The 20,764-nt window shown below is 41.9% G+C and overlaps 1 protein-coding gene across 1 annotated transcript in view; it reads right to left on the reverse strand.

Annotated features, from left to right (window-relative positions):
- The window catches only part of vwa5b1 (von Willebrand factor A domain containing 5B1), a 163,656-nt gene that overhangs the window by 25,744 nt on the left and 117,148 nt on the right, over positions 1 to 20,764 (reverse strand). Inside the window, exons 16-18 of the mRNA XM_063033000.1 lie at positions 14,101 to 14,409; positions 9,014 to 9,151; positions 4,227 to 4,361 (exon numbers count right to left, since the gene is read on the reverse strand). Coding sequence (XP_062889070.1) covers positions 4,227 to 4,361; positions 9,014 to 9,151; positions 14,101 to 14,409 — 582 coding nt within the window. The remainder of the gene's footprint in view (positions 1 to 4,226; positions 4,362 to 9,013; positions 9,152 to 14,100; positions 14,410 to 20,764) is intronic.

Here is a 20,764-nt window from a genome sequence, read left to right on the forward strand (position 1 = left end):
ACTGAGCTGATCTGTTTGTCGATGCCGAATTCTTCGTGAAGATTCTTGGAACATCGTCTGTGAAAATGGCTTTAAAGAATAAAAATCCCTTCAATTTTAGGGTATTCAGCACCATTTCATTGTTTTACAAGCTGTGGACTCACTTTCAAGGACTCTTCATCTCATGTTCTCTATATTTATTGTTTATTATTATTATTATTATTATTATTTTCTTTTTGTATTTGCTCAGTTTGCCATCTTTTTCACATTGGTCATTTGTCCATCATGATGTGCATGGTTTTTTCCATTGATTCTATTGTGGTTGTTTGTGTTTACTGTGAATACCCACAAGAAAATGAATCTCAGGGTTGTATATGCTGACGTGTACAGTACTGTGCAAAAGACTTAGGCACATATATATATAGCTAGGGTACTGTAGTAATTTTATGTATTGCACTGCACTGTTGCCACCAAAACAAATTTCATGACTTATGTGAGTGATGATAAACCTGACTCTGATATGGGTGTCTGTTGTGGACTGAGAGCGGGAAGGGGGTATTAGACTGACTTCAGGAATGAAGGAGTTAACATATGAGGAACGTTTGATGGCTCAGGGCCTGTACTCACTGGAGCTTAGAAGAATGAAGGGGGATCTCATTGAAACCTATCAAATATTGAAAGGTCCAGATACAATGGATGTAGGGAAGATGTTTTCTGTAGCAGGTGAGTCCAGGACCAGAGGATACAGCCTCAAACTAGAGAGACGTCCATTTAGAACAGAGATGAGGAATTTCTTTAGCCAGAGGGTGGTGAATTTGTGGAATTCATTGCCACAGACGGCCGTGGAGGCCAAATCATTGAGTATTTTTGAAGCGGAGTTTGATAGGTTCTTAATTAATCAGGGCATCAAAGGTTACAGGGAGAAGGCAGAAGAATGGAGTTGAGAGAGACAATAAATCAGCCATGATCAGACTCAATAGGTCAAATAGCATAATTCAAAATTAATTCAGAACAAACCTTCTCCCATAATCGGCATCAATCTCCACTTCAGAGAATCACCAAACTTGGAAACTGATCTGTCGGGGTAGACTTGAACAGAGGAAATAAAAGCGGAGAAGGAAAGTGATGTTGGGAGTATGAGGTACTAAAAAAGTTCTTTTATTTCTCTTTCCTCAATCTTGATTCACCTCCCCCTGCTTAAATCTTCTTCGCATTTCATTTCAGTTTCGTTGGTATAGATTTGCTGAGACTCATTACAACATGATTCGAACTCCTTCATGGGTGGTCCCAAGCTTAGTTGTGAAAGGAGGAGAACTGGGAATGGGGCTAGCAACCTCATCCCATAAAAACCCAGAACTACTGAAACGCCAACAGAAGCTTCAAAGACCTTATTCCTGGGAGAGGAACGATGTTTGCCCAGAAGGCGTGTCGTAAGAAATGCTCGTCGGTGGAAGTAACAGGATCGATCAACTTTCTACCATCCAGGACTACCACCAGACTGGCCCAGGACAGAGGACTCCGGCCAGCGGCTATTAGCGGCCTTTGCCCCAGTAGGAATAATGGGCTTAACTATCTAACTACAACATGCTTCAAGGACCAGTTCATTCAGCTCAAACATCCATGCTCAACACTGGTAAACTCACCAATACAACTGTGACAAAGACCCCAGTGAAATACAAAAAGATTTCTTCAGCTTCTAGGAGAAAACGTGTCCTTTCAATTGCCTAGTTCAATTTGCTTTTGAAATCCTTTACCAAGATGTACAATTTCAGTATTTACTGTAGTTTAGACTCACCGCTGGAAAGATGTCAGTTCTGAGCTGATATCAGAGATAATAATTGGATGCTTTCTCATCACTGTATAAACAGTGTAATCGTTGCCACAGCAACACACACCAAGTGCTGGAGGAACTCAGCCGGTCAGGCGGTATCTGTGGAGATGAATAAACAGTCAACATTTCAGGCCGAGATGAAGAGATGAAGGGTCTCGGCCCGAAATGTCGACCTGCCGAGTTTCTCCAGTATTTTGCGTGTGTTGCTTTCGATTCCCTGCATTTTCAGAATCTCTTGTGTTTATTGTACAGTTTGTAGTGACTACACAGCTTGGTGTAGGGATCCATAGACCAGTCAAGACAAAGTCAAAAAAAAGTTATTATCAAAGTTCATAAATCTCACCGTGTACTACCTTGGGATTCATTTCCTTGCAAACATTTACAGGAAAATAAAGGAATATAATAGAACTTAGGAAAATATACACATAAGCAAAGACGACAACTAATTTGCGAAAGCCAATGAACTGTGTAAATAAAAACTAGATAACACAAAGCATATGAGCTGTAAAGTCCTCCACTGTACAATTAAAGGGTAGGGTAATCGGTCATTTTAAATTGCCTCATGATTATGTTAGGGTTAATCGGGGTTGAAGGGTTGTTGGGGCAGCACAGACCGAAGGGCAGGAAGGGCCTATCACAATAAAAAGAAATGAATAAGAAGGTGAGCCTGTAGGTTGTGGAATCAGTTTAGTGTTAGGTGAGTGACGTTATCCATGCCAGTTCAGGAGCCTGATGGTTGAAGGGTGATAACATTTCCTGAACCTGGTGGTGTGGGACCTAAGGCTTCTTTACCTCCTTTCTGATGGTGGCAGTAAGACAAGATCATGGCCTGGGTGGTGGGGGTACATGATTGAATGATTAGCATGCCAAAGTCTCCTCTAACGGAACCACCACTTCAGTGATCTGGAGAGCTAGTTTGTCTGGAGTCAAGACTTTATGCTTTGGCTCTTGGTAGGGTCTCCATACCAAGTAGGTCAAAGGGTAGAGGCCAGACTAAGAGTGGTCCACCGGTCCTCCAGGTACAGGGATTCAACTCAGGGCAAACAAACAAAATTTTTACAGAAACAGGAATGAAGAACCATTCTATATCTGAGCACGAAGGTATTCCTAATTCTCCATCGGGACTTGCATGACTGACACGAGTGAAAAACGAGCTACTGACATGACGAAGGAAGTCCTGGGTACCACCAGAAATGGAGGACCTCCGTTGCTGTCCTAAACGCCAGCGGTGTTACGGGTAGTCGAGAGTAGAAATGCAAAGTTCTCAAACAATTCAAAGCCTTATTGTTCTCTTTGTAAGTACAATAAATCAATAATATAAGTCATATTATGTCAGCAACAATGCACAAGTATTCTTCTGGCACTGAAGATCTGTAATATAAACTACCAGACAGTGTCTGTGATGTTGGTATCTCCTGAGTGAGCAAGTACTGATGCACTGATGCCCTGGTTCCAAGAACAAGTTTTAAAACTGGTGCTGACGTCTTTGAGGTCAGTGAGACCCACCTTCAGGAGAGGTGAGTTCTGATCACTGTTGCCTCACGGTTGAACCCCCAGAGCAGTCTGCTAACGGAAGTCCCCCCAATCTTACAGCTCAGATGTAGATAGAGTATTAGCCCTGCATGTGAACCTCAGCATCTCCGCGTTGTGAATGTGTTTGTAGTTGTTGCAGTTCTAGAACCTACACTCAGTGAACACTTTATTAGGTGCACCTGTGCACCTGCTCATTGATGCAAATATCTAATCAGCCAATCATAAGGCAGCAGACACGGTCAAGAGGGTCAGCTGTTGTTCAGACCAAACATCAGAATGGGGAAGAAATGTGATCTAAGTGACTTTGACTGTGGAATGATGGTTGGTGTCAGATAGGGTGGTTTGAGTATCTCAGAAACTGCTGATCTCCTGGGATTTTCACACACAACAGTCTCTAACGTTTACACAGAATGGTGTGAAAAATAAAAAAACATTCAGTGAGTGGAAGTTCTATATGTGAAAATGCCTTGTTAATGAGAGAGGTCAGAGGAGAATGGCCAGATTGGTTCAAGCTGACAGCAACAGTAACTCAAATAACCACACGTTACAACAGTGGTGTGCAGAACAGCATCTCTGAACACACACCACGTTGAACCTTGAAGTGGATGGGCTACAGCAGCAGAAGACCATGGACTTCTTTATGTACAGGAGGTACCTTATGAAGTGGCCACTGGTTTACAGAGTATGTCAGGATGCCAGGGTAACAACCTTCAAAAGTGCAAGTTCTGCATAATAATTATTGAAAGGTTGGCTGTGCGGTATTGTAATGTTGATGTAAATAGGTCACCATGGACACGATGGGCCAAATGGCCTGTTCCTGTGCTGTATGATACTGTGACTCTATGACTGTCACAATCAAATAATGAAAGTCTTGGGGCCTTACTCAGAACGGACAAAGCATCTTCTGTTCCATCGGATGTGTATTCAGACTGGGAGTGTCCAAGGCTCCCAGAGTATGTTCTGTGCCTCCGACTTCCTGAGTGTGACCTCCTGTGACTTCCTGGCTTTGACCCAACAGCTATTGATGAAAAATAAAACAGAATTGGTTATTAATTCTGCCAAACAACACTGTTTCAAAGCACTGCTGTTTAGCACATCGGTAATCCATTCTGCACCTTCACTTCCAACTTCAGCAGATACTTGTGTCCCATTAGATTCTCCCATTATTGTAAACATCCTCTTCATATCCACTCTATCTAGGCCTTCCAATATTTGATCGGTTGCAATAAGATCTCCTCCTCATCCTTCTAAACTCCAATGAGTACCGGCTCTGTTGTAATCACTACAGTTTAGCAACACTATGACTATTCAGATCACTTTGTATTAAAATGTTTTTATTCTGATTGCAATCATTCCAGCATCTCTATAAAATCTAGTTATTTATTTATTCATTGAGATACAGTGCAGAACAGGCCCTTCCAGCCCTTCGATCCACGTTGCCCAGCAACTCCCAATTTATGATGACCAATTAACCTAACCGGTATGTCTTTGTACTGTGGGAGGGAACCAAGAGCACTCGGAGGAAACCCATGTGGTCACAGGGAGAACGTACAAAGTCCTTACAGAGAGTGGTGGGAATTGAACCCGAGTCTCTAACTACTACGTTACCATGGCGCCCTAACCACCGACTTTGGTGGGACTTGAACCCAAAACCTTCGAATTAGTTCATCACACCGCCTATGAGGGTGGTCTAACTAAATCTTGATTAGATCACGCTTGTAGTATTCTGTTCAGTTCTCGTTACCTCATTATAGGAAGGATGCAGTGGAGATTTACCAGGATGCTGACTGGACTAGAGAGCATGTCTTATGAGGAAGGGTTGAGTGAGCTAGGGCTTTTCTCTTTGGAGAGAAGGAGGATGAGAGATGACTTGATAGAGGTGTACAAGATGATAAGAAGTAACTTAAGTTCAAGACCTCGTGGCTTTTGAACTCAATTTCCCAACTAATGAAAACCAACATAACCTACCTTCATAACCACCCTGTCAACTTGCCCAGCAACTTTGATGGTTCTATGCATGTTCCTCCACATTGCCAAAAATCCTGCTATTAATCTTGTACTCTGCCTTCTGGATGTTGGGGTGGAAATATCCCTCTACCAACAGAGTTGTAAGGTGCTCCTTCCCTCCACTAGTCTGCAGGTCACCCCTGGGCAAGATGTAGCACCTGCTTAGCCCCCAATCAATGTCATGTGAAGCCATGGGATCAGGTGGTGGATGGTCGTATGAGCAGCTGGTGCATATCACGTCCTGGTTATGCGACCACTGACACCAGGCAGACAATCTCTGAAGAGTATTGATAATGGCTGGGGTCACCCGTCTTGTAAAGACACTGCCCAGAAGAAGGCAATGGCAAACCACTTCTGTAGAAAAATTTGCCAAGTACAATCACAATCATGAAACCATGATTGTCATGTCATACGACACAGCACATAATAACAATGATGACTCTACTTTCAAGTTCAAACTTCCAAAGTGAATCACTTCACACTTTTCTGGATTGAACTCCATTTGTCACTTCTCAGCCCAGCTCTCTACCCTGTCAATATCCCATCAGAAAACCTATGACAACTTTCTACACTATCCTCAACACCACTACATCTGGAGTACTGTATACAGTATTGGTCTACATCTAGGGTCAGAGTATCACATAGAAATGAAACAAACCATTCGGCCCAGCTGCTTCATCCCAACCCAGATACCTGTCCATAGTTGTCCCATTTGCCAGCATTTTGCCCATTTCCTTCTCTGGACTGATTATTCCAAGTGGGGTCTAACCAGGGTTTTATAGACCTGCAAGATTACTTTGAGGCTCTCGAGCTCAATCCCCTGTTTAATAAAGGACAACACACATTACACCTTCTTAACCACTCTATCAATTTGCGTGGCAACTTCGTCAGATCTATGGACATGAACCCCAAGATCCCTCTGTTCCTCCTCTCTGCTAATTCCTGCCATTACCCTGTACTCTCCAGGTTTGACCTTCCAACTGAATTACTTCATTCTTTTCTGGATTGAACTCCAGCTGCCACTTCTCAGCCCAGCTCTGCATCCTATCAAAGTCTGGCCGTGACCCTTGACAACCTTCTACACCGCCTACAACACCATCAAACTTTGTATCATTCTTTGGACATTGTGAATGTAAAGTGAATGAACAGAATGCCGGATGAGACAGAGCGATGACTCATAAAGATTAAAAGTTATGAAATGGTAACTAACGCTAATGTCTAATTTAATAATTCAGAGACCCTGTTGGATTGCCAGAGCGAAACAAACAATGATTAAATGTTCAATTAAATGAGTACATTCTAATACCTTTGATTTTCTTAATACTTCCAGGAAATCTAAATGAAAAATTATTCACTAGCTGCTGAGCTGTGATAAAGTTTCCACAGGAATACTGAGGGTAACTGTAATATTAATTGTTCCTGACGGACTACAATAACATGTGTCTGTCTATTCCATCTGAACCTTTCAATCAGTGATGCAAAGAATAGCTTTCAATGTGCATTTGATTTCATTCCACTGTTCCACCAACGCTGAACAAACTTCACTGAGAAAGCCCCTGAGACTCAGTCTTATGTCTTTCCAAACTTCACAGGTAAACAGAGTGCTGAAGAGAGCTTTTGATACATTTTGACCAATCCTGATAAAGGGTCTCAGCCCGAAACGATGACTGCTTCTTCCCTCCTGATTGAGGAGTTCCCCCACTGTTTTGTGTGTATTGCTCTGGATTTCCAGCATCTGAAGTTTTGACATGTTGGCTCTCGTAAATCAGACCTGGCTTCAACTGTCACCTTCCAGCTTGTACTCCTCCTCTTCCCCCCCTCTTATTCCAGCTTCTTCCCCCTTCCTTTTCATTCCTGATGAGGGGTCTCAGCTTGCAGTGAGCATTCTTTATTCCTTTCGTAGAGTCACAGAGCACTACAGCACAGAAACAGGCCCTTTGGCCCAGCGAGTCTATGCCGAACTATTAATCTGCCTAGTGCCATCAAACTGCATCTGGACATAGCCCTCCATACCCCCTACATCCATATATTTGTCCAAATTTCTCTTAAGTATTGAAATCAAACCCACAATCACCACTTCCACTGGCAGTTCGTTCCACACTCTCACCACACTCTGAGTGAAGAAGTTCCCCCTCGTGTTCCCCTTAAACATTTCATCTTTCACCCTTAACCCTTGACCTCTCGTTGTAGTCTCACCCAATCTCAGTGGGAAAAGTCTGCTTGCATTTACCCTGTTTATACCCTCGTAATTCTGAATACCTCTATCAAATCTCCCCTCATTTTCCTACGCTCCAGGGAATAAAGTACAAACCTATTCAGCCTTTCCCTGTTCCTCGGCTCCTCAAATCCTGGCAACAGCCTTGGAAGTTTTCCTTGCGTTCAGAGATGATTTCCATAGATTCTGCCTGACCTGTTGAGTTCCTCCAGCATGTTGTGCGTGTCACTCTGGATATCCAGCACCCACACAATATCTCGTGTTGAGTACAGGAATTGGGATGTTATGTTGAATTTATATAACTTGTTAGTGAGGCTACATTTGGAGTATTGTTTGCAGTTCTGGTCACCTTCCTACGGGAAAGATATCAATAAGATCGAAAGAATATAAAGAAAATCTGCAAGGATGTTGCCAGGACTTGAGGATCTGAGTTATGGGGAGAGGGTGAATAGATTAGGACTTTGCCTGAAGTGCAGAAGAGAGAAGGGAGATTTGATAGAGGGTTACAAAAGTATGTGGGGTATAGATCGGGTAGATGCAAGCAGACTTTTTTTTCACTGACTTGGGTGAGGTTAGAACTAAAGGGCATAGGTTAAGGGTGAAAGGTAAAATACTTAAGGGGAATCTGAGGGTGGTGTAAGCGTGATAAAGCTAGTGATGAAGATTTAGGTTTACTTGTCACATGGAGACATGGAACCTTAAAGTGAAATACATCATTTCTGTCAAATCAAATCAAATCAGTGAGGATTGTGCTGGGCAGCCCGCAAATGTTGCCGAGCTTCCAGCACCAACACAGCATGGCCACAGCTAACTAACCCTAACCTTTGGAATGTGGGAGGAAACCAGAGCACCTGGCGGAGGAAAGCCACGTGGCCAGGGAAGAGAACAAACAAACTCCTCACAGACAGCAGCGGGAATTGAACTCTGATTAATCATCGATCATCATCAATCTGATCAATCATCACTGGTGTCGTAAAGCAATGCTCCTAACCACTATGCTGCCATGCGCCAGTGGAACTGATTGATACGGGTACGATTATATCATCTAAAGAGAAGCTGGCATAAGTATATGGATGGAAAAGGTATGGAGGGCTATGGGGTGGGTCATCGGGACTAGGCAGAGTAACAGGTTGGCACAGACTAGATGGGCAGAAGGGCCTGTTTCTGTGCTGTAGTTCTCTACGACTCTATGGTTCAATGTGCAGGTGTTTTGCAACAGTATTAATCCTGGGTTGACAGGAAGGCAACAGTAACTCAAGTAACCACACGTTACAACTGTGGTGTGCAGATTGGATGCAAATTGCTAACGTGGGGGTGTCCAAAGAATGGAAGAATTTCCTTTTTGTAACTGCGATCATTCCTTCTCAATCGCTTGGACCTACCGTTAAATAAAGAGCAATATACTGAAGAACCTGTTGAAATTAGGTCAGCATTGCACAGCGTATTACCTGGACTTGAATACTCGATAACGTTCGGTAGATATTCTTTGTTGTCGAGATAGATAGGGACAAAAGCTGTGTACTTGCTGATGACGTTGCACGCCTTGCTGGTTTGAATTGCGTTCAGCTGGTATCTTCGTCCAGAGCCTGCAGCCCAAAGGCAAAAATCACATGCACATTTGGTAATCTGAACTTTGGTGTACTGATAAGATCATTGTAGAGAAATACTCTCAGTGGCCACTTTATTAGGTGTACCTGTACACCAGCTTGTTAATGCAAATATCTAATCAGCCAATCGTGTTGCAGCAACTCGATGTATTAAAGCATGCAGACATGGTCAAGAGGTTCAGTTGTTGTTCAGACCAAATATCAGAATGGGGAAGAATATAATCTGAGTGTTGGTGCCAGACAGGGTGGTTTGAGTATCTCAGAAACTGTGATCTCCTGGGATTTTCATGTAGAACAGTCTCTAAAGTTTACAGACAATGGTGTGAAAAACAAAAAAAAAAATCCAGTGAGTGGTATCTGTGGGTGAAAAAACTTTGATTGGGAGAGAGATCAGAGGAGAATGGCCAGACTGGTTCAAGCTGACAGGAAGGTGACAGTAACTCAAATAACCACACGTTACAACAGTTGTGTGCAGAAGAGCATCTCTGAATGGAGAGCACATCAAACCCTGAAGTGGATGGGCTACAGCAGCAGAAGACCACGAACATACAATCAGTGACTGCATTATTAGGTACAGGAGGTAACAAACAACATGACCAATTCTATATATCTATTCATTTAAATTAAATAATATATATATCTGTTATGATCAACCATGGCCACTTCTGGTCTTGTTTAGCATTCACACAAAACAAAATTTGTTAATGACAAAACATAGACACTCCCCATAGCATATCCATGGGATAAATAACAATTAAATTATATTTCAGTAACTCTGTGACAATTCATTATCTGCACGAAATGCTAGAGGAACTCAGCAGGGCGGGCAGCATCTATGAAAAGAGCACAGTTGATGTTTCGAGCCAAGACCCTTCAGCAGGAATATTGCGTTCAGTTTTGGTCACCTCGTTATAGGAAGAACGTGGAAGTTTTAGAGGGGACGCAGATGATATTTACCAGGATGCTCCCTGGATTAGAGGGCATGTCTAATGAGAATATGATGAGCAAACTGGGGCTTTTCTCTCTAGAGCAAAGGAGGATGAGAAGAGACTTGATAGAGATGTATAAGATGATGAGGCAAAAATAGACAGCAGAGACTTTTTACCCTGTATGGAAATGGCTAATATGAGAGGGCATATTTCTAGGAGATTGTTGGCAAGTATAGAGGTAATGTCACAGGTAGGTTTTTTACACAGAGAGTGGGACGCATTGCTGGGGAGATGGCAGAGGCAGATACATTAGGGACATTTAAGAAATTCTTAACACAGGCACATGGATGAAAGAAAAATGGAGGACTATGTGGAAGGGAAGGGTTAGATAGATCTTAGTGTAGGTTAAAAGGTTGGCACAACATTGTGAACGAAAAGCTCTGTACTGTGTTGTAACATTCTACGTTTAAGAATGGTTTGTAGAGCTGTGGGAAAGGACAGAAATGTTCTACAAAAAAGGGGAACCTCAGTGCTTTAAGTTCTTTGTGAAAACTGAATTGGGACATGGGAGGCAAAGTGCTGTGAGTAGAGTCACTCACTGGGAGTAGATTAATTTGCAGACGTAAATTGTGTTTCCCAGACATCAATTAATTCTCGGGCTCCAGGCAATCCATTATGCACAGACAGGGGAAATAAACACAAAGGAAACACAATTAAAAAGCAGTATTTACAAGAGATTCTGCTGATGCTGGAAATCCTGAACAATACACACACAAGGCTGGAGGAACTCAGCAGGGCAGGCAGCATCTATGGAGGGGAATAAAAGGTCAAACTTTTGTGAAGCGACCCTTCATCAGGACTGGAAAGGAAGGGAGCATGAGGCAGAACAACAGGGTGGGGGGGGGGGAGCAGCCAGAATAACAGGGAGGGAGGGGAGGAGGAGGAGTACAAACTAACAAGTGATAGGTGAGGGGGGAGGTGGGTGGGGGAGGAGGGATGAAATAAAAAACTGGAAGGTGATATGTGGAAGATGTAAGGGTTGAAAAAGAAGGAATCTGATAGGAGAGGAGAGTGGACCATGGGGGAAATGGAAGAAGGAGGGGAATCAGATGGAACTGAATGGAAGGGGTATGAGAGGAGCCGGAATGGAGCATGGAAAAAGAGAGAAGGGTGAAGGAGAGGAAATTACTGGATGTTGGAGAAATTAATGTTCATGCTATCATGTTGGAGGCTACCCAGGTGGAATATGAGGTGATGCTCCTCCAACCTGAGAGTGGCCTCATCGTGGCAGTGGGGAAGGCCATGGACCAACAGGTAGGTACGGGAAGTTTAATTGAAATGGGTGGCCACCACGAAACACACCTTTTGTGTTGGATGGAGTGAAGGTGTTCAACAAAGCAGTCGGCAAAAAGGAATAGGGAGTGCTGAAATATGCATTATTTCAGATGCAATTGGTAGCATTAACTCAAATTTCCCAGGACATTGATTTGATGGCTGCTCATTGACATTTTCTGAATGAACAATGTGGTCATGCTTGTAACTGAATGTAACAGACCTCACGTCACGCACTGAATGCAAGTATTTCTCTATTTACAAACATTCTAATCATACATTTTCACTGGCACGGTGATACCGGTGCTGTGAGCAGTCTACTTACAAATGACAACTCTTTTTTTCATCATCTTGAACGGTGCAGTGCTCTCTGCCCAAGAATATACTTTCCAAAATACTATTAGTGTTCTGGCTTCTAGAGGGGCAGTTCAGTTTGTATGAACATCATTTCCTGTTTTATATCACTTCCTGCACAGATAGTTTTTATTCTGATTTGAGGCGTACAGTGGAAAGATATTCATCTCTATCCACTCTTTACTTGCTCTTGAAACAACACCATCTTTAAAACTCTACTGCTTTCAGAGTGAGAAACACAATTAAAAATGAATACGGTGGATTCTGATTAATTCAGGCACTTCGAGACCAGTACATTTTGGCCTGACTAGCTGAAGTTTCATGGAAATAGTTAAAAATATATAAAAGAGATGAACTACCATTTAACTGAGTAACAAATTATGCATTTAACTGAAATACAGAACAAATTAGAACACTACCAATACTACTACAGTACTATAAAACTGTGTATTAGTTCCTAACAGTTATCGACGGAGGAAATCATCTTGTGTACACTGCCATGTTTTTACAATTGACCGTGAACATATTGGCACAGACACCTAGGGCAGATAATGGACTGCTTTTATACAATGTGTTTGATGATTTCATCCTCCAAATCTTCATTTTCATTGTAACATTCAAGGTGATTGATGTTACCTTCAAATTCTTTGTAGTTCTTAAATTGTTGAAGTAGTGAAATCGTTTCATTTTCACTCCCAGCTTTTTCTGGCATCTCCAGAATGTTTGAAACTACAGTGAGCGAAACAGTTCTGAATTGTCTTACTGCTTATTTCTTCTCAATTATAACCATATAACCATATAACAATTACAGCACGGAAACAGGCCATCTCGGCCCTTCTAGTCTGTGCTGAACTCTTTCTCTCACCTAGTCCCACTGACCTGCACTCGGCCCATAACCCTCCATTCCTTTCCTGTCCATATATCTATCCAATTTAACTTTAAACGACAACATCGAACCTGCCTCAACCACTTTTGCTGGAAGCTCGTTCCACACAGCTACCATTCTCTGAGTAAAGAAGTTTCCCCTCATGTTACCCCTAAACTTTTGCCTTTTAACTCCCAACTCATGTCCTCTTGTTTGAATCTCCCCCACTCTCAATGGAAAAAGCCTATCCACGTCAGCTCTATCAATCCCCCTCATAATTTTAAACACCTGTATCAAGTTCCCCCTCAACCTTCTATGCTCCAAAGAATAAAGACCTAACTTGTTCAAACTAAATTATTATCTAGGTTGTTATCAGCGACAAAAATCACTATTTCTTGAACACAAACACATACCACTGACGCTATTTAAAAACTGTTCGCTCTAAGTATGATGTAGTGTTTAGCAGCCATGTGACTGATGCTAGTTAGAAACTGCAGCAACAATCTCCTGACCCAATTTAGTGGCATAGTGTCTCAAGTAAGTGAAAGGAATCCAGGCTTTCTTTATCAATAAGTTTTTGTTCTTTAAGAATTGTCCTAAATAAGTGACTGCCCCAATTAACCAATGGTCCAATTAACTGGAATCCACTGTATTTACAAGAGGTCCTGCAGATGCTGTGCATGTGGACACAACTATGCAGCAAGCAAAAACATCTTCTCATTAAAAACCCTGAAAGGAAGTTTCCATCTTGTGTCATTTTTGGTAAGTTGTTTAGCTCACTGCATAGCTGTGTCTACATGCACAGTGAGGGTAACAGAAATAAAACTTTTTGACCAACCATTTCAACACGGAATTTTACTTGACAAAGCAGTTTTTAGAAACACAACCTTCCGTAACTTGAAAAATGATTGTTCTCTTTATGGTCATCATGTAGAGATGAGTTCTTCCTATCCAATACAAGTCAATGCAGAGAAAATTTACAAGGACATTGCCAGCTCTTGAGGACCTGAGTTTTAGGGAAATGTTAAATAGGCTAGGACTTTATTCCGTTGAGGAATGGGGGAAGATTTGATAGAGGTAAACAAGATTATGTGGGGTATAATTAGGGTACACGCAAACAGGTTTTTTCCACTGAGGCTGCGTGAGACTAGGAATAAAGGTCATGGGTTAAGGGTGAAAGGTGAAATGTTTAAGGGGAACATAAGAGGAAACCTCTTCACTCAGAGGGTGATGAGAGTGTGGAAGGAGCTGTTAGAGGGAGTGGTGAATATAGGTTCGATTTCAACGTTTAAGAGAAATTTGGATGGGTATGTGGATGGGGAGGCATGTAAGGCAATGGTCTGGGTACAGATCGATGGGACTAATAGTTTTGCATGGACTAGATGGGCCAAAGGGCCTGTTTCTGTGCTGTCCTGTTCTACGACTCTATGACCCCTTCATGTCCTTACCCTGTTCTATCTCAGTCTCTTTTTCGGCCAATTGCTCAAAGTCCCGGATAAGCGACTTGGCCGCTAGCTGGTGGATTGTTTCATTCCACAAGTCTTCCTGGGACGTCTTACAGTTTGCCCGGTGATTGAGAAGTGACTGAAGATCGAACGTGACTTCCCACTCAGTGACTTTGCCGCAGAGCAACCCAGAAATGACTGCCTTGCAATCGAACTTGCTCTGAAGGCAGTCTGCATTACAAATCTGTGACTGCCCCTGGAGCTCAAATGATGGCTCGTCTTCGAGAGTTGAGGATCGATCGTGAAAATATCCTAAAAACAAGATTCAAGAAATAGTGTTTCAAAAGAGATATTAAAATACAGACAAATCCACAGATGTGCTAATCTAATGTGTCACAGTCAAAGTCAATTATCAATATAATATAATAATATTAGAATATAATATTATACACTCAATGGCCACTTTATTAGGTACATCTGTGCTACAGCTCGTTAATGTAAATATCTAATCAGTCAATCATTTGGCAGCAACTCAATACATAAAAACATGCAGACATGGTCAGACCAAACATCAGAATGGGGAAGAAATGTGATCCAAGTGACTTTGATCATGGAATGATTGTTGGTGCCAGATGGGGTGGTTTGAGTATCTCAGAAACTGCTGATCTCCTGGGATTTTCACTCATAGCATTCTCCAGAGTTCACAGAAAATGGAGTGAAAAAGAAAAAAAAAACAATGTCCAGTGAACGGCAATTCCCGTGGGTGAAAACACCTTGTTAATGAGAGAGGTCAGAGGAGAATGGCCAGACTGGTTCAAGCTGACAGGAAGGTGACAGTAACTCAAATAACCACACGTTACAACAGTGCTGTGCAGAAGAGCGTCTCTGAACACACATGTCGAACTTTGTGAAGCCGGTGGGCTACGGCAGCAGAAGACCATGGACACACACACGCAGTGGCCACTTTATTAGGTACAGGAGGCCACAGAGTGTATTAACAGGTGTGTCAAACAGGACGAGCCAAGTGTCAAAGTTCAAAGTAAATTTATTATCGAAGTACATTTATCTCGTCACATACAACTCTGAGATTAATTTTCTTGTGGGCATTCACAATAAATCATAATAGAAAAATAACGATGAAAGACCGCACAAACTTGAGTGTTCAACCAGCATGCAAGAGACAACAAAGTGTGAAAGTAAAAAAAGAAAGAAAGAATAATGATAAATAAATAAGCAATAAATATCGAGAACATGAGATGTCAAGTCCTTGAAAGTGCGTCCATAGGTTTTGGGAACATATACAGGGGGCGAGTGAAGTTGAATGAAGTTATCCCCTTTGTTTCAAGATCCTGATGGTTGAGGGTAATAACTGTTCCTGAACTTGGTGGTGTGAGTCCTGAAGCTTTTGTATTTCTTTCTGATGGCAGCTGTGAGAGAGAGAATGTGCTGGGTGCTGGGGTCCCTGATGATGGACGCTGCTTTCCTGTGACAACGTTTCTTGTAACCATGGTTTCTCAATGGTGGGGAGGGCTTTATCTGTGATGGACTGGCCGTATCTACTGCTTTTTGTAGGATTTCCTTTTTTAGGATTATATAATGTAGTAATAAAATATAGTATTATAATAGTAAATTCATTACCATAATAGTTGTCCTATAAGCTCCCAAGACAGGTGAAGTGAGGATATGACAGAAGAAAATAAAAATAAGATTTAAAAAAATACTTTGAGGAAGGTGGACATTCTTCAAGGAGATTAGGGCTTGATCCATTGGCGCATAGGAGAAAGAGTGGAGATCCTATAGAGGGATACAAAATTATTAGGGGCAGAGACAGGGTGAATGCTTGCAGGCATTTTCCCCTCAGGCTGGGTGAGACTGGAACTAGAAGTCATACGTTCAAGGTGACAGGTGAAATATTGAAGTAATCCCCTTCAGATTCCCTTTAAAAATAAGGGAAATTACTTTATAAGGAAAAGTAAGATAAGACTTAAGGGGAACCTGAGGGGAAACTTCTTCACTCAGAGGGCCCCGCAGGTGTGGAACAAGCTGCCAGTGGAAAAGGTAGATGCAGATTCAATTGTAACATTTAAGAGAAGTTCCGACTGGTATGTAGATGAGAGGGGTATGGAAGGCTATGATTCAGGTGCTGGTAGATGGGACTAGGGAGAAGACCAGGTTGGCATTCCCTAAATGGGCCGAGTGGCCTGTTTCTGTGCTGCAATATTTTATGACACTGAGAATGGAAAGCAGATAATAATTTTTAAAAAGATTGCTTTCATACTTCCTTAAAACCGTTACCTCTCAGCTATGATGAAAGTTCATCAGCAAGTTTATTTGGATAACACTCTTCAAACACAAGACAGTTCAAAGTACTTTACATAAAAGAAGATATAAAAATCATACATCAAATTTCAGACAATATATAAGAGAATAAAATCACACAAAAATAGACTTGTTAAATAAAATTTACAGTGCAGAACATTCTAATTAAAAGCTACAGCAAAAAGAAAAGTTTTAAGCCTCAACTTAAAACAGCTAAAAGTTGGGGCAGACTTCAGATCCTCTGGAAGGTTATTCCAGATATGTGGAGCAGAGTTACTAAATGCTCCCTACCATGTTTAGATTTGACCCTGGGGATGGTAACCCGTCCCAGACAACCTGTGATCTCGGGAAGGTTTGTAATACATCAAGAGATCAGAGATGTATTTTGGCCCTAGACCATTCAGTGCTTTCGGGCTGAATCATCTTTCTTGAGGCAAAGAATTCTATCATTCCATGATATTCTCATCCTGTATGTGAATTGTTTACGTATAGCTTTTCATAAAAATCTATTGTATTTCTTCATCTTCTTGCAAATGCCTGGAAGAAAATGAATCTCAGGGTAATATATGGTGACATACATGTACCTTGATAATAAATTGACTTTGGCTTTGTCATTGAATTGGACCATAGGTGCAGAATTAGGCCATTTGGCCCATCGAGTCTGCTCCACCATTTCATCATTCCCTCGCAGTTGATCCATTTCCCTCTCAACCCCATTCTCCTGCCTTCTCCCCGTCACCTTTCATGCCCTGACTAATCACGAATTTATCAACCTCCGCCTTAAATGCACCCAATGACTTGGCCTCTGAGGGCTATGAATTTCACAGATTTACCGTCCTCTAGCTGAAGAAATTCCTTTTCATCTCTGTTCTAAATGGACATCCCTCTATTTTGAGGTTGTGCCCTCTGGTCCTACACCTACTCACCATAAGAAACATCCTCTCCACATCAACTCTATCAAGGGCTTTCAACATTCAATATGTTTCAATGAGATCCCCCCTCATTCTTTTAAATCCCAGCAAGTTCAGGCCCAGAACCTTCAAACACTGCTCATATGATAACCCTTCCATTCCCATAATCCTTCTCATGAACCTCCTCTGAACCCTCTCTACTGTCGCTCCGATATTGGGTTAATTGGTGAAGGAATCTCACAGTACTCTGTAGTACGGTGTTGAGTAATCCCAAACTCCTTGAATGACCTGTGTGTGTGGCTCGGTTCCAGTTAATGACAGTGGAATTATTGATTTATGTATATCTAGACCACTAGTTTAACAAATATCCTCTTAAAGAAACAAACTAATATTTCCTGATATTCTCCATAAGAAATGAATCAATTTATATGTAACATAAATTAAATCTCTGCCTTATATTAGATGCACCATTGATTTTTGAGAACAGAAATAAGATAATCGTTTCCATATAGACCATAGGAGTAGAATTAGGCCATTCCGCCCATCAAGTCTGCTCTGTCATTCCATCATGGCTGATTTTTTTATCCCACGCAACTCTATTCTTCTGCTCTCACCTCATAACCTTTGACACCCTTACTAATCAAGAACCAGTCAGTCTCCATGTTAAATATACCCAATATCTTGGCCTTCATAGCCATCTGTAGCAATGAATTCCACAGATTCCTCACCTTCTGGCTAAAGAAATTCCTATCATCCCTGTTCTAAATGGACATCCCTCTATTCTGAGGCTGTGCCCTCTGGTCCACGACTCCCCCACTACAGGACATGTCCTGTCCACATCCACTCTGTCTAGGCCTTTCAATATTTGATAGGTTTCAATGAGAACCCCCCCCCCTTTATTCTTCTAAACTCCAGCAAGCACAGGCCCAGAGCCATCTAATGCTCTTCATATAATACCCCCCTTCATTCCTGGAATAATTTTCATGAACCTCCTCTGACCCTCTCCAATGTCAGCACATCCTTTCTTAGATAACTGGCCCAAAACTGCCCACAATACTCCCAGTGAGACCTCACCAGTGCTTTAAAATTCCTCAACATTACATCCTCGCTATTATATTCTAGTCCTCTCGAAATGAACGCTCAGATTGCATTTGCCTTCATTACCAACAACTCAACCTTCAAGATAACCTTCAGGGAATCCTGCACCAGGACTCCCAAGTCCCCTTGCGCCTCTGATTCTTTCTCCCTATTTAGAAAATAGTCTATGCATTTATTCCTTCTATCAAAATGCAACAAAAGCAGTATTCGCAAGAAAAGCAATAAGCATTTAATGCCACTGCAGTGTTGTGTGTCTCTGTGCTAACTCGATTTCCCTCTCTGCAGATCCAGCCTAATCTGCTGAAGATTTCCAGCAGATTTATTACGGAACAGTCAGCACTGTACTTCCTCCCTTCAGATAGTCACAAGGCTCTCAGGCAGATGGAAAACTGTCTCCAGCCTCTGTTGGGGCCATCTAGACTTCAGTGCCTAAAGCCACATCCAAGAATTTAATTTGAGCCCAGCCCCTGCACCGTGTTGTGACTGGCTGTGTTCTCAGAGATTTCAGATCTCTGTAATTTCCCAACCAGACCGGCTAATGTTCGCAATGTCTGTCACCAATACCACCCCAATTAGATTAACTGGCTGTTAAATCAGATCACTCAGTGCACAGCAGGGATGGACTGAAGCTAGCTTATTATGTTTTATCGCTGTTAATTAAATCTTGTTGCAAGCCACATCCTTACTAACAGTGAGTTTGAATAAACTCCTTTTATATAAAGTTGTTGAGTCAATTCAATAAAACTTCGTGGGTTTATGGATAGTGGCCCTGTGATGTTGTTGAGTGGAGTAGTGGGTAGCTTCATCAGTCTTACTGGAGGGAGATGAATATAGTGACTCATCAAATCCTGGTCAAGATATCAATAAGACTGCAAGAATACAGAGAAGATTTGCAAGGTGTTGCCAAAACTTCAGCACCTGAGTTACAGGTAAAGGTTGAATAGGTTAGGACTTTATTCACTGGTGCGCAGGAGAATGAGCTCAAAGTTCAAAGTAAATTTATTATCAACGTACGTTTATACCACTATATACAACCTTGAGATTCATTTTCTTGCAGGCATTCACAATAGAACAAAGAAACACAATAGAATCAATGAAAAACTACACACAAACTGACAATCAATGTGCAAAAGTAGATAAATTGTGTAAGCACAAAAAAAATAATGTTAATAATTAATTAATAAACAAACAAATAATAATGAGAACGTGAGATTAATTTTCTTGCAGTCATTTACAGAAAAATAAAGAAATACAGCATAATTTATGAAAAACTATACACAAAGACTGACAAACAACCAAAAGAAAAGACAATTCTGCAATTAAAAATAAACAATATTGAGAACATGGCTGTAGAGTCTTTGAAAGTGAGCCTGTAGGTCGTGGAATCAGTTCAGAGTTCAGGTGAGTGGTTAGATTAGATTATGAGGACACTCAGTCCTCATTTATTGTCATTTAGAAGTGCATGCATTAAAAAATGATACAACGTTCCTCCAGAATGCTATCACAAGAAAGTTATGCATTCTGGTTCAGGAGCCTGAAGGTTGAGGGGTAATAACTGTTCCTGAACCTGGTGGTGTGGGACCTGAGGTTCTTGTACCCACTGGCAGCAGTAAGAAGTGAGCATAGTCTAGATGGTGAGGGTCATTGATGATGGGTGCTGCTTTCTTGTGGAATAAAGGGAGATTTGTTTAGGTATACAAAATTATGAGGGGTATAGATAGGCTACATGAAAGTGGGCCTTTTCCCAATGAGTTTGGCTGAGACTAAGAAGAGTTCATAGGAAAGGTGAAATATTTAAGAGGAAACTAAGGGGGAGGGTTTTCACTCAGAGAGTGGTGTGAGCATGGAACAAGCCACCAGAGGAAGTGGTAGATGTGGGTTCGATATCAACATTTGGATGGTCCAACTGTGGGTCGATGGGTTAAGCAGAATAGCAGCTTGGCTCAGACCAGATGGACCAAAGGGCTTGCTTCTGTGCTATGGTGCTGTACGGCTCTAACCAGTTATCAAAGTGATGTGCTGAATATTTCTGTCCTTTTCGGGTTCAGATTTTCAGTGTCCCAGGTACTGGGCTTTGGTGTTGATGTGAGGACCTCTCCTTGAATTCTTATCCATTAGGAAGCATAAAAGGATAAAGATTCCTTATGCTGGCTCATTCTGCACCTGGCATAATATGATCTCAACGTAGATCGTAGAACACTACGGTGTAGTGCAGGCCTTTTGGCCCACAGTGGAGGTCCAACAACAGAGCTTCCCTCTGCTAGATGAGCTGCCAACCATGGCCGATTATCCCGCCATATCTGCCTCTACCACCATCCCAGCAGCGTCTTCCACGCACC

This window comes from Mobula hypostoma, chromosome 25, assembly GCF_963921235.1.
Source record: "Mobula hypostoma chromosome 25, sMobHyp1.1, whole genome shotgun sequence".
Classification (NCBI taxonomy): Eukaryota; Metazoa; Chordata; class Chondrichthyes; order Myliobatiformes; family Myliobatidae; genus Mobula; species Mobula hypostoma.